The 16,607-nt window shown below is 45.8% G+C and overlaps 1 protein-coding gene across 1 annotated transcript in view; it reads right to left on the reverse strand.

Annotated features, from left to right (window-relative positions):
* Positions 1-16,283, reverse strand: part of GPR50 (G protein-coupled receptor 50) — a 35,293-nt gene extending 19,010 nt beyond the window's left edge. The window contains exon 1 of the mRNA XM_061598761.1: positions 15,668-16,283. Coding sequence (XP_061454745.1) covers positions 15,668-15,824 — 157 coding nt within the window. The 5' untranslated portion in view covers positions 15,825-16,283. The remainder of the gene's footprint in view (positions 1-15,667) is intronic.
* Positions 16,284-16,607: the final 324 nt, after the last annotated feature.

Raw genomic sequence — 16,607 nt, forward strand, 5'->3', positions numbered from 1 at the left:
CCATTGAATTCAATGAAAATTACTTGCAGTTTATTGTGCATATAGAATGGCAGCCAGCAGTAATTGGCAAAGGACCAGAGCTCAGTGGAAGAGCACAGAGTTTTGAAAAGTTACTTTTTTGAACTACAACGCCCATCAGCCCCAGCCAGCATGGCCACTGGATTGGGCTGATGGGAGTTGTAGTTCAAAAAAGTAACTTTTCCAAGCTCTGGAAGAGCATCTATCTGCCTTGCAGAAGGCCCCAGCTTCAATCCCCAGCATCTCCAGGTAGGGCTGGGAGAGACTCTTACCTGAAACCCTGGAGAGCTGCTGACAATCAGTGTAGACAATACTGAGTGGAACAGGCCAATTGTCAGACCTGGTATAAGGCAGCTTCCTGTCTTCCTACGCTCACTACGCAATGCAAAGATTCAAGCTGACATTCTCATTCTAAAACAAGGCTCTGTGTATGCCGTGATTTCACAGGAGTGAAGAACAGCCACACTGAGTAGCACTGGTCAGAGAACTCAGCTTCCTGAAATCCAGGAACGAAAAAGAAAGTTTCTAACCCTTATTGCAGCAAAGGCATGCTCTGAAAGTATGTGGCAACACATACTGACATCTCAGAAGCCAGAGGCACAGATGAGTTAAATTTCCCATTAAATTGGTGGTGGGCATCATTGCTTTGTATGCAGTGGTGGCTGGTAGCTCATCGTCAGTGTGACAGTGGAATCTGTTCCTATTAGGTTTCGGCACCTTGGACAGGTCCTTGAAAATCTGGACTAAAACCAGGAGCGGATTCCACTGCCTCACTGACATGGAGCCATCAGCCCCCACCGCCTGTGTGCTATAGTCTTCTCCCCTGGTTTAGTCTAAGAAAGAACCCTGCTGCAAGCCGATGTTTAGATCCCTCCCAAGTAGGGATAGGGTAGAAATTCTGTTCAGTTTGCATTTAAAGGCATTTAAACTTACGTAATTTGCACATTCCCAAACAATACATGAACCGAAACACAGGCATCTTTCAAAATTAGCACTTCTCTAGATTTTGCAGTGCAATTCTCCAGCCAAGTAACGTGTGCAAAAATACATACAGCAGTGACAATAACATAACACAAATCGTTTATCTTTGGGAAAACTTCTTTGCAAAAATGTGTATGTTAAGCAACATGGCATACAAAATGTTTATATTAGGGGAAATTCATACTAAAATGATGATAATTTTCATGAGGACCTTTTAAAAAAAACAACGCACCAACTGTGGAAAGTTGCACTTAAGATTGGGAAAATGAGGCACAGAAAGTAACCAGAATCGACAGATTTGCCCATCCCTTCTCCTAGGGAACTGTACATAACCTTGCAAATAAATCAGTCAGGTTGGAAATACTTGAATGCAGCCTGAACCCTATCACCAAACTTCAGCAGAGAACACACCCGTCATTGCTCCTTATCCATTCTCATGACTAGCAAAATCAGAATAAACTACGTAACACTGTTAAAATGCAGAATAAATTATGCAAAGAAACAGAACTCATGCAAATCTGCTCAATTTACATAATGTATGTTAGTTGGAGAATACAGATCCTCTAGGTACCTTCCAATTGCCTGAATGCAAACTCTTCTTTCTTTTTTAATATACAAATTTATACAAGTACACATAAAGCAACTTGATGCGGGAACTTTTTAAACTGATTTTGGCACAAACAAGTGGCACCTTATTAAAAGTATACACACACTGTTGCTCATGCTAACTCTATTACAGCATAAATACTCAGGAACCCCAAAACCTTACCATACAATAAATCTGGTAGTTTTTAAGGTGTCAGAAGACTTTGTTGTTGTTTTAAAGAAAACACAACCAAAATCAAACTAACTTTTAACAATTGTGCTATTACAAAATCCTTGTCTGCTATCTCCTTCTCTTCGTGGACTTTGCTCTCAGTTTATAGTGGAACAGAGTCGTCCTGTTGACATCACTTCAGGTCCAAGAAAGCAAAGATCTACAGGCATGTCAGCAAGAGATATTCCTCTCGGCATTGCTGTTTACCTATTTCCTCCCTTTGGATGCACCTCTTGTGCTTACATCAACACTGTAACGCTTCCAGCAATTATTACTTAGGCTGCCTGGAGCAATCCAAACATTTGTGGCGTGGGGACATTGTTTTTCCTTAAAGTGTTTTCTAATGTGGTTTTTGATGGTTTGGGAAAACTACCAACGCGTCCTTCCGAGCAAGATGCCGGACCGGTTGGAAGCGACAAGCCAAAGTTCTCTCTGAAACTGGCAACGGGGAAGCTGGAGGGAAGGGAATGAACTGTTTCCGTTGACACCCAGCCAATATCTGAATCGGAGACAAAAATAACGAACAGATACCCACTGGACACTCAAACCAAGCCATGAGTCCCAGATGACGCAGCTTGCCAATATGCTATCATCAACCCATGCATTTTGGCTCTGCTAGAAAAGAGTTTTTATTAGGACTGTTGCGGAATGCTGCCTGAAACACTGATTTGCCAGCAGATTAGGAGTCAATCCAAATAATGCAGGAAGGGAGGAACTTGGACTGCAACTTCTATTGTTAGAGGCAGTGGTGTGGTAGAAAGTTGGACAAGAGCAGGTGCGAGGAACCCTTTGGTTCTCCAGATGTTGCTGAACAACAACTCCCACCATCCCTGGCCATTGGCCAGGCATGCTGCAGCTGATGGGAGTTGTCGTTGCGCAACATCTGAAGGGCCAAAAGTTACTCACACCTGGACTAGAATCAGCGAGGACCACGTTGAAATCCCTGCTTGGTCACAAAGCTTACTGAGTGGCCTTGGGCCTGTCACAGTTTCGCTGTCTAACCTACCTCACAAGGTTGGCTGTAAGGATAAAATATGGGTATGTGTATGCCATCTTGAGCTTCTTGGAGGAAAGGAAAGTTATAAATGTAATGAAGTAACTATAGATAGTCCAGGTGAGGCTGAGGTCCAGGGTAGTAAACAGCAGTCACAGTGAGATGCAGAGGGCAGGGCAGGCTTCAAATGAGCACACTACTCTAGCTACTCCAGAGCTACTCTAGCAATGAGTTACTGTATTCAGAATGAGTAACCAAGTCTGAAGTAGCAGCTTACATTGAGGCCCCTATTGGCTCCCCCAGATCACCTGGTCTGGCTGGTTGGGTAAGCTGCTGTACCCTTCTCTGGGCAGTATCTGGGTGGTGCTGCAGTGCGGCACAGATCAGGTCAACTGGCTGAGAGCTGCCCCAGAGGCACAGGGAGCAAGGCACAAGGGCCTTGCCTTGCCCCCAGCGGAGCTGTTAATCTAAGCAGATGCTGAGTCTGCATGGTGCCGTGGCAAGATCTGGCCCATGCGCTGTGAGTCACCCCACCTCTCCAAGGTGTTGTAAGTTCCAAGGATGGTCTCTTTAGAAAGTCTGTTTCCTTATCATGAGAGAGGGGGACGAAAGAGCACAGAAGAAAGGGTGCACCCACCAGACTCAGGGTATCTTTTAAAAATCTGTTTACAAATATACGGGCAGAGCATATTAGACTAAAATAGGACTGGCTCAGCTATAATGCCAAGCTATCAATAATGGCAGCAGAAAAAATTAGGGGTCGGCGGGACAGAGAGGTAACATGCCTTTTGGCAGGGGAGCTTTATCCAACATTCTGAAGGAGAACTATTTCACTGCCCATCTTAAACATGAAATGTTGATTTGCCACCACACCAAAGAAGACTCGTGACACATATATGGAGAAATGTTATATTTATTAAAATATTATTAAAATTCAAATCAGCCAATTAATGAATATCAAATACTTCGGGCAGGTGAGGCTCAACCTATCTGTGAGGGTATAGACCCTCCAAACCAGGAGGCAAGTCAGTCACATCGTACTGCAACTCCCCAGTCAAGGATGTGGGAAAACTTATCCCTCCTTGCAATTGGAGTCAGGTGTGTGGTTCCAACCTCCGCATCCTGGCCCTGCCGTACAGGCGTTCACCATGATGTGCAAGCCGGTCCCACGTGGACACTCCCAAGATCCACACCAGACATTACGCCTTGATGTTTTACCAGGGTGTGCCCTTTACCAAAATGCCTCATCCACCTCAATTTTAACCCCAATTACCTCACCTGCCCGAATTCGACGCCAGCCACACCGGAATCACCACGACCCCCCCAGGCAGGCCAACTGAATCAAACCCAAGCAGTATGGAGTAGGCAAAACCAAAGACATTCTGAAATCAGAATCTCCAAAAAAAAAATCCTACTCAGCCCACTCAGGCGACTAGCAGAGCCCATACTGACAAGGGAGGGGTGGGTGGGTGCCACAAGGCAAAAAAGGCGCATTTTTAGGGAGAAGCAGGCTATATATAGCTGCTCAATCCCTTTCCCAATTGGTCAGGATGCCCCACCTGACCAATTACAATTTTTTCTCGAACCTTCCCAAGTCTTCCCAGGAATAGGGTGGCGGCAAACCCGCCCCTGCAAAAATGCAGAAACGTTATTAGATGGGTTTAATTTTGAAGTGATCATACACCGGATCGTGGGCTTGTTTTAATTTCCAGTTTATGATTCATTTATTATTTCTATGTGAAAAGTATATTTCCTTCAAAGCAACCACAGGGATCCAACAAAGGAGAGGGTGAGGTCAAACACTTTTATGTGGGGAGCACTTACCCCCCCCCGCCCTCCTCTGGCATCACCTATGTCCAGACTACAGTTTGCACTAACCATGATTTGCGTTCTGGGCAAAGCATGGTTTCTACAGTTTTCCTCTTCCCTGGCTTCCCTATGAATCCATAGATGTTATCCTGTGGACTTTCAAACCATGGTTTGGAACAAAATCTCAAACCATGGTTTTGTTGATTCAGATTAATGCCAACCACAGTTTGCCCACAATGTGGCTTGCAAATCAGCTTCAAATGAACCACGGTCCTGGTTTGGTGGCCTCTCTCAAATAATGATTTGTCAGATGATGGCATTTAAGATATCATGACAAACTATGATTTGGCATTACATCTGAACCAGATTCCGCACAAAGGCATCAGAGCCACAACCCCTGTATCAGAGTCTGAAGAAACAATTGTTGTACTCCTAAGGCTCCACCTCTCCCTATATGCTACCTTCTCAACGTCCAGTTTGTGAGCTGCAGATTTTCTGTGTGTCCTTCTCCCCTCCCCCCGCCAGCTGCAAGTTGATTCAAACAAATTGATTTATTCATAGTTCAAGCATCCGCCCTGCCTGTTTAAGTATTCCCCATAAATTCGGTATGCTTATTGTATTGGTGGCTCATTGCTATAAAACAGCTCAGCTCATTTTAGACAGAAGCTTTCAAAACCATGTATTATTCAGAATTAATAAGCTCATTATGCTGCTCCTTGTCCATTTGAACACCAGCTAGGAAACTCTCAGAAGACGGATGGGATCATCATGGTGGGTTTGTAACAGAGAGAGCTTATTTTAAAAGTTAGCATTTATATTTCAAAATGACAACCAGGCAAAGCACATACACGTGCCCCAAATTCTACACAAACTCAAATAGAAATGTTTTTGCATTTATTACATTTTGATTCTGCCCTTTTCCAAGGAGCTTAGGTTAGCTGGCATGGTTCTCTTCCATCTGCATGTACATTTTAACTTTAGCAACCCAGTGGAGCGGGCTCAGCTGGGAGATGGTGACTGGGTTTTCAATTCTAAGCCAGCACTCTCTAACCACTTTGTCACACCAGGTTTCATCTTGACATGTCTTGCATATTCACAAGACCAGTCGACATACCAGAAATGCTAACACATGCCGATGTGAAAACTCTTTGAGGGCTACTGCAGTGTCATGCCTAGCAGGCTGAGCAGGAATTTGAACCCAGGTCTCCCCAGTTGTAGCTCAACAGTTTAATCATTAGCTTGAGTGCTTCTTAGCCAGAGGTTAAACCTATGGTCTCCAGCACTGAGCCATGGTCCTTTCAGATGTTGTGGAGCTTTATCCTATATGTGTGCGCGTGTGGAGGGGTTTTTTTTAAAAGTATCCCGGCACCAAATTTAATTTGCACATAAAGGGCTGTGGTTTCTCTTGATAGAAAGCAAGAGATTTTTTCCTACGACCACCCGCTTTGGACTGAGGAGTTTTTCCCCCAGCACCAAACGCTGAGAGACGCTCAAAATGTCAGTCTCTGGCGATATCACTTTACACAGGGAATGTCTACTTTATTGGAACTGTAGACTAAATCCAGATGGCCCTGCAGTTTAAAGCCAGTCAATCAGATATGATTCTGGCCTTGTTTCATCCATTGTCAACCAGCAATTCTGATAAAGACCCTGAGTGCAATCCAGGGCACAGTTAAAGTGAGCTTTTATCCTACTTTTAGAAAAAAGTTGGGGAGGATTCAGAGAACAATTTCAAAGATGAAAATGAATAGAGAAGGCAAATATCAAGACAAGCTAGGAGAATTGGGCTGTGTTTTTAAATATTTACTTAGCTTCTTATTGTTGGATTTTTGATATATATTGCAGTAGGGTTCAGAAATAACTAGTCTGTTAAGACTGGCAGTTGAAAGAATAAAGAAACATAAGGTTTATTACTAAAAAGAAATGAAGCCATATATGCTGTTGCAACCACTGTGGAGCCATGTCGCTTGCACTCATGGGTACTATCTCTAACTGACAAGACAACCTGCTAGGCATGACACTGCACTAGCCCTCAAAGAGTTTTCACATCAGCATGTGGGAGGAAGGGGTGGAGTAAAGCCTGCGTAACCAAATGAACAAGTGGTGAAGTCAGTAGAGGGAAGAATAGATTGCCTTCCTATCGCCCCCAACTGGTTCAGGTTGCTTATTGCATGCATTGGTGCATTATCTCCCTACACTTATCAAGGCATTTTTGTACTTCGCAATAAAGCAATACCTGAAAAAGTTGTAAGAAGCAACCAAAAAATCTCAATCTCCCACAATTTCCCAAACAGTAAAGTCGAGCTGAACATTTTATTAGTGTGTGTAGTCTGAGAGATAAAGTGTTACATGAAACTAATAGTATCCTAATCCCCAATTGTATATACTCACATATTTCCAGACATTATATCCACATATGCCGCCCTGGGCTCCTACTGGGAGGAAGGGCGGGATATAAATCAATCAAACAAACAAATAAATGTCTTTGAACGGGTCTGGGCAAGTCATGTCGACATAGATTACTTGTTCACTCTGTGCTAATTGAAGCATATTCTGCTCCTACTCATTTGTGACAGGAGGAATTTTTCAACTTCCATGCCGTCAATATTAATCATTTTGTTACTGTTAGAATGCTTAAAAGAAGTCCCAGAGTCCCAGGCTATGGTCTGAAGGCACATGAGGCCAGCTCCCTGCTGAAACTAAGCAGGGTCAGGTCTGGTCAGAGCCTGGATGGGAGACCGCCTGTTCCCAGGCTTCTAGCATGAAAGAAAGGTGTATAAATGTAATCAATCAAAAAATAAATATTAAATAAAAGAACCCACCAGTGATCAGTGGCAGCTGGTGGCTTCAAGTCAGTGAGGCAGTACAATCTGCTCCGAGTTTTAGTCCAAACTTTCAAGGAGCTGTCCCAGGTGCTGAGCCTAGGCTGGAAAATTCAGACTAAAACCCAGAGTATATTCCACTGCCACACTGACATGCAGCCACCTGCTGCCACCGCCAAGAATGTAGTTATGTGAAACAGGCTTTATGAAGTACAAGGAGGTCCCCATCCCCAAGGGGCTTCCAATCTGCATGCAAATAGAAAAATGACAAAGGCGGTGTTGGGGAGTAGAGGCAGGATGATGTCTTTTTTAAAACCTCCATTCAATACAAGAAGTTCCCAGGTCAGTGTGAAAATATTCCAATCAAATATAACATATGAAAACATTAAAACTACAGCATACAATCATAACCAAGCAGCATGATGACACTTCAGCAAAAGCAGACTGGCTGGTGAGTGTCTCCATCCCAAATAGATGAGTAAACAGTAAAGAATGTGTGACTATTTCAGTTACACGTATACTGAGGACCAATAAGTTGAGGCCCTCTGTACAAATGGGTATCTTTATAAAAAGCCATCACTTTGCTCTTGGAATACAAAATACTGGGACCTGCTCTTCACGCATTATTAATCCTAAGCAAAACCTGCCGTGCAAAACCATCCGAGACTGGCTGGCTCCCCTGCTAGGAAGAACTGATTTAGCCAAACTTAACAATTTCTCCCATTAAAATTCAGTAAGAAGCAATAATCAAGTCTTTGCTTTGGATTCCAGTAGCAAGTTTGGGATTCTTGAAATGCATTGTCAAAATATTATGACATCTAAATATCAACTCCGGATGCCTTTTTGTTTTGTTTTGTGTACTTTTAAAGTTTCTAAGAAGTCTCTCCAGCAGGCTAAATCCATCTGTGCTACTGTATTTTTATCAGCTGGACTGCAGATTTTTGTAGAAGATGCAAATACACACCACATTCAGCCTGGGCTCTTCACACATTCCCTTGTTTGTGGTGTACACCTAAGGTGGTGTCACTGTACAGACACAGTGTGTAGATTCTGCAGTGTGTGATCTTCGGAGCACCCCCCTCTTCTTGGAGATGCAGTGCCGAGGACCTACGGCTAGAGGCTGCAATCAGTGTAAGATGACTGGCCCAGCCTTCTGGCGAGGGTGAGCCTGGTTCTGCCCTGAAATCTCCTTTTTGACATTCACTAGCCAAGCTTTGACTTTGACGTGCCATTCCACAAAGGACCTGTGTGCCTTATTATATGCAACCTTATATGCTGCCTTATACCATTAGTCCACCTAGCATGGGTCCGTCTACACTGACTGGCAGCAGCTCTTCCAATTTCAGACGTGAGTTTGTCCCAGTCCAGTCTGGCGATGCCAGAGATTGAACCTGGAACTTACTGCAGGCAAAGCATTTGTTCTGCCACTGAGCTACGGGCCTTGCGTATGCATCTTCCGATGTAAGACCTCTCTTGTATCCACCCAGATTCTGCAGGGATGAGATGTGCTGCTTTGCAGCCGGGACATCCATCTGGAATCAAATATTCTCTAATAAAAAGATTGCCCACCGTGAAAACCACTAGCCTCGCACTGTTTCACAAGAGCGATTCAAGGGGATTATCGTTAGGGTTTAAACAGCCATCAAGCCTGCTCATTTGTTTAGTGAAGCTATTTATGTCCATTTTTTAAAAAAACAGCAGTTCTGAAGGTGCCAGACATGACCCATGACTCTAATTCCCATCCTCTGGGGAAGTAGCTGGGGGTGCCAAGGACCTCTTAGACCAGGAGGAAGATTTGCCTCCAGAACCAGCCTTCACCAGCACCTCACCAACCTGAAGAGGTTGCATGGCCCTCCTCAGACGGAGCTCAGAGGCTATAGTACAGGGTTAAAGGATCTCCATTCCCAGGCCTGAGTGTGACCCTCCAGGCTTCACTATCTGTCCTTCAAGACTCTTGCTGGGCCACACCCCCTCTGCCAGACCACACCCCTGACAGGCCTGTTTCGCACCCCAAATGTTTTTTCCTGGCTAGACTGTGTCCTGGAACTCCGATCGTGACTCTCGCTTCCCTGGATGGAGGACAGAGAGGGGTGTGTGAGTGTGCGTAGAAATGAGCCTCTTCTGCAAAGGTAACATTTACCCACTTTTGCCTCTGGCCCTGCCCACCCCTGCCATGTGGCCCTCAGAAGATTGCCCAGAAGGAAATGTGGCCCTCAGGCAGAAAAAGGTTTCCTGGCCCTTATCTAGGGGAAGAGGACCAACGTACAATTCGAATTAAGAAACAGCGGGCCTCGATACACATGCTGAGCCCAGGAATTTGATTTTGGTACCAGAAGTGAGCTTGCAGTTCTTGCACATAAAGATCCATTCCTGTTTCCCCCCCAAACTTACTCAGGCTGTGGGCACGCTAGTTGCTTCAAAAGCAGCGAGAATGGATTTTCTGGCTGCACCTTGAAGCGACTCGGCCCTCAGCTGGACACATCTTCCTTCCCCACTGCTGACTTCAGATCCTTCAGGACCACTCACAGGAAACTGTCTCTGCCTGAGCCTAAAGCAAAGTGTTTCCGTTGGCCACACCTGGAAGGCAAATAGGTTGATCTACCAATCAGCTATGAAATCTGCCTGAAGCTAAATTTTAAAAACCCTGCACTTTGAGCTGATCCGACCAGGTTTAGAATAAAAAGGGGTGGATTTTGACTGGTCTTGTGTGCCCCTGCTTTCAGAAAAGAGAGATGGAGACACACTGAAACAGGCACAGCGTTTCAGTAGCTTAATTCAGGGGAGGGAGAGGGCTTTTTGCTGTTGCCATTCAACTGAAGTATGATGTTTCGAATCAGGTTCTATATCCCTTTGTAATAATGGCAACTGACTCAACCCTGCTCTTGGGATATCACAAGGGCAATGGAGATCAGCTTTCATTGCTGTCTTGACCTGGGTATTAAAAGAAACAGGCCCAATTAACAAGTTATTTGATACTCGCATCGCAGCAGTCGATACAAAGGAACACAGTGCATTTTAGGAGCAGATAGATAGATCCTATTTTGCTCTTAATTCATGAGGTCTCGTTCTTTCCCCTGTTCAAATATGTATTATTTTATGCTGTGACAAAGAACTGACCTTGATAATATTTAATGCATTGGAAGGAATCTCCCTTCAAAAGCAAACAATCAAATTATTGTACCAAAATTAATAAAAGTAAGCACCAAAATTAATAAAAATAAGTACCAAAATTAATAAAATTAAGTATCAAAATAAAAGCAGATTTTTAAAAAAATCAGTCCAACGTTTCTAAAGTTTAAAAGAGCTGAGTGAGTATGTATCAAGGTGTTGCTGTTTGTTTTGTCATTACTGTGCTGTGATAAATATTGGAATACATTTGATTGAGATTTGTGATACGGTCAGCAACTGGCAGCCTCGGTGTTAACTCTGGGCTCCTGAAGAATGCAGCTTGCCTTTCCCCATATGCCTATTCAGAGGCAGATGATGGAGGAGTGAAGTAGGCCACATAAGGATTACCTAGCCTGGCCTACACCCTCTTACGACTCTTCTCCACATTCATTGCTCCCAACATAGCCTGTCAGTCACCCACCAACAATCCAATCAGCATCCAGAAATGATCTGTCCATAACTAGAGAGTCAACCTGGCTTTCCCACCCCCAGAATTCCCTTTTCCACATCTTGTACAGAACTCCAGGTCTAGTGTATGACTGTTAAGGACTGCCAGATCAGTGTGCAGCTCCCCAGTGTGGTGAACCACTGAACTACTGCAGACAGCTTCTCAGTGAACTGTCTTTAGCCTCTGGATTGGCTCTACCCACCCAGGCTGGCCACTGGATCTTCCAGGGCAGGAAGGAATGTAATGAGCTTTCTGTTCTGGCTCAGTTTTGCATGAGAGACAAGGCCCTGTGTGTAGCTCCCCTGTTCATTGGGTCACCATAAGTCAGAACCGACTTGAAGGCAATCCATTTCTATTTCCATTTTTTTCACTTTTGTAAGCTGTTTGAAGTTAATACCGCGACTTGCAGTTTTTAATGGCAGGCTTGCTTTTTCAGGGGTAAGACTGTTTTAATTGACATTGTTTAATTTGGGACTTTTCCCCTCTCCTGCGCTGGTTTAAATCAAAGCATGGTTGTTGTTTTTAGCCCTCCCAGAAATGTGAAGGGCATTTTGCAACTTGCAGGAAGGCAGGTTCCTGCCCTGAGATTACAGTCTGTAATTCAACACAAGACGGAAGGGAAAATGTGGACAGGTATAAACAGGAAGGAGTAAGTAATTATGCTTAAGCTTAGTTATAGCAAATACGTACAAACAGAAAAATGAGATATGAAGGAAACGACTGGTACTTCCAGGTAATAATGTTCTTAAGATTGAGGTGCAAGGTTTACAGATTTATAGTAGGTATGGGGGACGAATTTCATTCGGTTCACATTTAAAGGCAAACCTACCAAATTCACACTTTCAGAAACAATGTGTGCACTCAAACACAGCCATCATTCCTTTGAAGTTCAGACCTCCTAATTTTGCAGTACAGCCTCTCCATCCAAGTAATGAATACAAAGAAGCGCGTACTAGGGTAACGTGTGCCTATAAATACATATATTAGGGAAATTGCTTTGCAGAAATGTGCACATTAGGCAAAATTGCATACAAACGTGTATATTAGGAGAAATTTGCACTGAAATGTTCATAAATTTTCATGAGGGCTTTTAAAATAAAAATTGCAAGTTGATGTGGAAATGTGGAGAATGTCTTGGGCTGGCCCTGAAAGTATGCTAGAAAAAATCTGTTAGTGTTTAAAGTTTTTTAAATTGTTTTTGCCACCAGATTGGGTTTCTCTCTCACACACACACAAGAGCGTGCACACACACACACACACACACACACAAACACACACACAGAGAGAGATTTTGCAGCTGTGGTTTGCCAGTTGGATTTCGCACCCATACCCCACTGCCATCCCAAAAGCAACGTCTGGTCAGTTTATTATTTAAGGCAGATTGGGATGGAGAAAGATTCTGGCGCCCTCTTAGAAATCTCACTCCTGGGTAAAGATCTGATCAAATGCATAACACGCTAGCAATCCCAGAGAGAAGATGCCTTTCAGGATAAATTCTTCCATCACACACTGTCTCTGCAATACACGCTTGTGTGTTGAGGCTATTACCTTTCCCACACATCTGGAGTCTCCAGACTGTCAGTCTCCTAAAAGGCTTTCCTCAAGATCTCTCCCACAGAGACAGGTGGGATTTTATTTCTAAAAGCGAGTGATGATGGTTGGCCACAAGGCTGCTTGGCTTCTGCCCTTCCTGTCTGAAGCCTGTAATGATATCCCACACTAAGGCTGCATTCAGACATGGGGTTTATTTTGTTTGTTTTACCTATTATAATAGTAGCCCTTCTGTCTCCATTTCTAATATTCCTTTCACTCTGCAGTACCTGTTGCATTATGGAACTGTGGCTTTTTGACCGACATGCCCCCTTGTTGTGCTAAATTTCATTCCCACCAGTGGGCTTGGTGTCACACAACAATGAATGTCGTTCCGTACCTGCACACTTCTGTTTGCTCATGATTCCCCCGTGAAAACTACAGGAAAGAACTGTATGCCAGTATCCTGCCGCAAACTTTGTCACTTTACTCCTGTCCTGTGATTTTCTGGGTGAATGGGGTTGCAAATGGTTTTTTTTCTGGAAGCAATTAACACAGCAATGAGTGCTAACGTTCCTATATATTCCACTAAATTTCCAGAAGCGGCTTTTACATTGTGTGACAGATCAAACAACAGAAATGATCAGGTAAGGAAATGTTGGGGAAATGGGGGGAAAAACTGCTGTCTGCATGCAGCCTTACAGTGGTGGTGGAGGAAGCATTCATCACATGCGCTGGGGTTTTAACCTAGTACAAAACAAGCCTGTCTGAGACTAATTGTGCAATTCTATGTATACCCCACTCAGGAAAAAATTCCACTGAGTTCACGAGACTTACGGCCAAGGAGAAGTGCATCCTAAACCACCTTTGTATTGAAGAAGTAAGAACTGCATGCAAGTGAGTGAGCAGAGGAGAAAACCAACAGGCTGTTAAAGGAGGGAAGTCCCTTCCGCACCCAGAGGGCAGGATCCAAAACAAGAGGTTCCAACTACAAGAAAAAGGATTTCAACTAAACATTACACAGAACTTTCTGATGGGAGGAGCTGAGTATTTGACAAAGGGACAGACTGCCTTAGAAAACGGTGGACTCTGCTTTGGCACCAGGTTTTTAAACAGAGGCTGGATGGGCACCTACCAGGGATCCTGTAATGATCGATTTCCATTAGAAAGAACATCCCAATGGTATGAGATGCTCTACAGAGGAACAGGCTGCCTCAAAAGGTCACGCCCATTAGAAGTTATGAAACGGAGGCTGGATGGCCACTCTCAGAATCAGGCTGTTGTTTTCTTGCATTGGCAGGAAGTTGGACTAGATGAGGTACCTTCCAACTCTAGGATTCCAGATGCGGCTCTCTGCTCCTCCTCTGCAGGCCCCTCAGAAAGCTAATAATTTTTGAGGGTGAGGGCAGGAACTTTTGTGGTCTAATTTATGAGGCTGCCCAAAGTCCCCAACCCAATGAACCCCAGCTCAAATTTAATTCCACAGAAAGCAAGGCAGGGAATTTGCAAAGCTCCATGCAGGACACTTTCCCCCCTCCTTTTAGGAATACAGAATAAGGAAGACAGCAGGAAAGGAAAAGGGGGTGCTGTATCACACACACACAAAACCCAAGGGGGAACCTAAGCAACAAAGAAGCTGCATTATACCAGGTCAGACCTCTGTGTTGCCCACACTGACTGGCAGCAACTGTTGCAGGCAGGGATCTCTCTCCCAACCCTACCTGGAGTTGCCGGGGATTGAACTGGGGACCTTCTGAAGGCTGAGCAGATGCTCTGCTACTGAGCTACAACCCTTCCAGAAACTAGAATTAAAGATGGAAATGGACTGCCTTCAAGTCGATTCCGACTTATGGCGACCTTATGAATAGGGCTTTCATGAGGCTGAGGCAGTGACTGGCCCAAGGTCACCCAGTGCACTTCATGGCTGTGTGGGGATTCAAACCCTGGTATCCCAGGTTGTAGTCCAACACCTTAACCACTACACCACACTGGCTCTCTGGAAACTAGAATTAGCTATCTTTTTCTTTAGGTGATTCCCACTGAGGGTGGAAATATTCCCAAGGATGAGGGTGAACATGCAGCCCAAGTTAAACACAGAGGTCCTTACAGACAACCTGTTGCCAAGTGTCAACTGAAGTAGATGAGTTGGAATAACAAAGCACTTACCACTGCAAGAATCTATGCATACCTTTGTGCTTAGTGGCATTTACTTCTGAGTAAATGTGCACAGAGCCTTGTGCAACAAGAGATCGAGGTTGCAATCCTAAGAGCACTTCTTAGGGCACAAGCCCCACGGAATAGAGTGGGAACCGCTTCTGAACAGACGTGCAGGATTGCCCTGGCTGCATACACACCAGGGGTGTCATCCTCATGGAGGGTTGTAGACCCCTTACTTCTTTTGGAGCAGGGCACGCCTGGTTTGCATTTTGCCTGTATGGCAATCCCACTAAGCGCTCTCCACTAGGACATTCTCTCTGGGCCTCAGTTTTCTGCCCCCCGCCCAGGAATATGAGGCTTGGGGATAAGGACTCTGTCCTGCCTTACAGGACTGTTGTAAGGATTACAAAGTCATATAGGTGTGAAGCACTTCTCTAAAGCGCTATGTAAATGTCAAGTATTAGCATCAGAAATCATGGCATGCCATTTATATAGTGGTAGGACTGGGACCTAAAAGCCCAGGGTTCAAATCCCCAGTTGGTCATGAAGCCCACTGGGTGACTGTCTCTCAGCCTAACCTACCTTACAGGGTTGTGAGGATAAACTGGAGAGGGAGGAGAACCATATGTGCCACCTGGAGCTCCTTGGAGGAAAGGGGGGATATAAATGTAATAAACATATCTCGTTGGTGTGCAGGATTGCCCTGCCAAGTGGTGAGGCTCTTGCGGGGGAGGGGGCTAGAGAGAGAGAGGTATTTGCCAGAGGACCAAGAAGATGACCCGCGTACGGTGGCGAGTTACCACATGGTAAAGCTGGTTGTCGAGGTGCCCGTTCCAGGCGACCCCTTTCGCATCCTCGACGGCCCCTGAAGCAGCAGGCCGGAGGCAACTCATTCTCCCGCTTTCCTCCCGGCCCAAACTCACCGGCGTTGCGGAGCTTGCGGTTCCTCAGCACGGATATGATCACCAAGATGTTGCCCAGAATGTCCACGACGATGGTGAAGATGAGGACGGCGGCCAAGGAGTGGCGCGCCTCGGGGTGGAAGTGGCAACCCGGGCAGCTCGCGTTGCCGTCCAGCATCTCCCCCGCCGCACCGGTCCGGAGCAGGGGAAAGCCCTCCGCGGGACTCCCACCCCATCGGGTGGGGATCAGGGCAAAGAACGGCGAGCGCGGCGCGCCTCCAGCGATTGAGAGGTCCGGTGCCCAACTCCAAAACCCGCCTCCAAGCCGATCTCGCCGGGAAAGAGCGGCGGATCCTCTTCCTCCCGCCGTCTCCGACTCTTTTAAGGCTCCCAAATTGTGCGGGGAAGCCAGGGAGCGAGTTCCTTTCGCCCCTCGACTTCCCCGAAGAACTGGGAATCTGTTGCGCGAAGAGGTCGCCAAACGCTTCGCTGTTCCCTCCCGGCGGCGCGTAAAACAAGGAAAACACGGCGCTCACGCCCACTGCTCCAGAACTGCGAGTAGCTCGGGAAAGTTTCTCTGCCCATAGGGCACCTCCTTGTGCTGCCCCTCGCCCAGGACGGTACGGCGAGGCTCTCCTTTCCCTTCCTTGCGCCGTGCGTAAAAATGGGGATTTTGTAGGAGAGCGCCATAAGGCGGGCGCCGGCTAGCCGTGCGCCCTGGAGGCTTTCCCTAGTGGGTGGAGATGGGGGGGTGTCTCTCGCCCGCCCCAAAGGGGGTTACTGCTCAGCCTCGGCGCCGAGGGGAGGGGCAAATCTCCTTTCTCACCTTCTTCCAGTCCTCTGCCGCCTTGGGGCAGACATCTAAGGGGGTGCAGCGGATAGAGAGTTGGTCGCTAGGACCTAGGATGCCAGAATACAAATCCCCACTCGGCTGTGAAGCTCATTGGGTGACCAGTCACTG

The sequence above is a fragment of the Rhineura floridana genome, chromosome 16 (genome assembly GCF_030035675.1).
Source record: "Rhineura floridana isolate rRhiFlo1 chromosome 16, rRhiFlo1.hap2, whole genome shotgun sequence".
In the NCBI taxonomy this organism is placed as follows: Eukaryota; Metazoa; Chordata; class Lepidosauria; order Squamata; family Rhineuridae; genus Rhineura; species Rhineura floridana.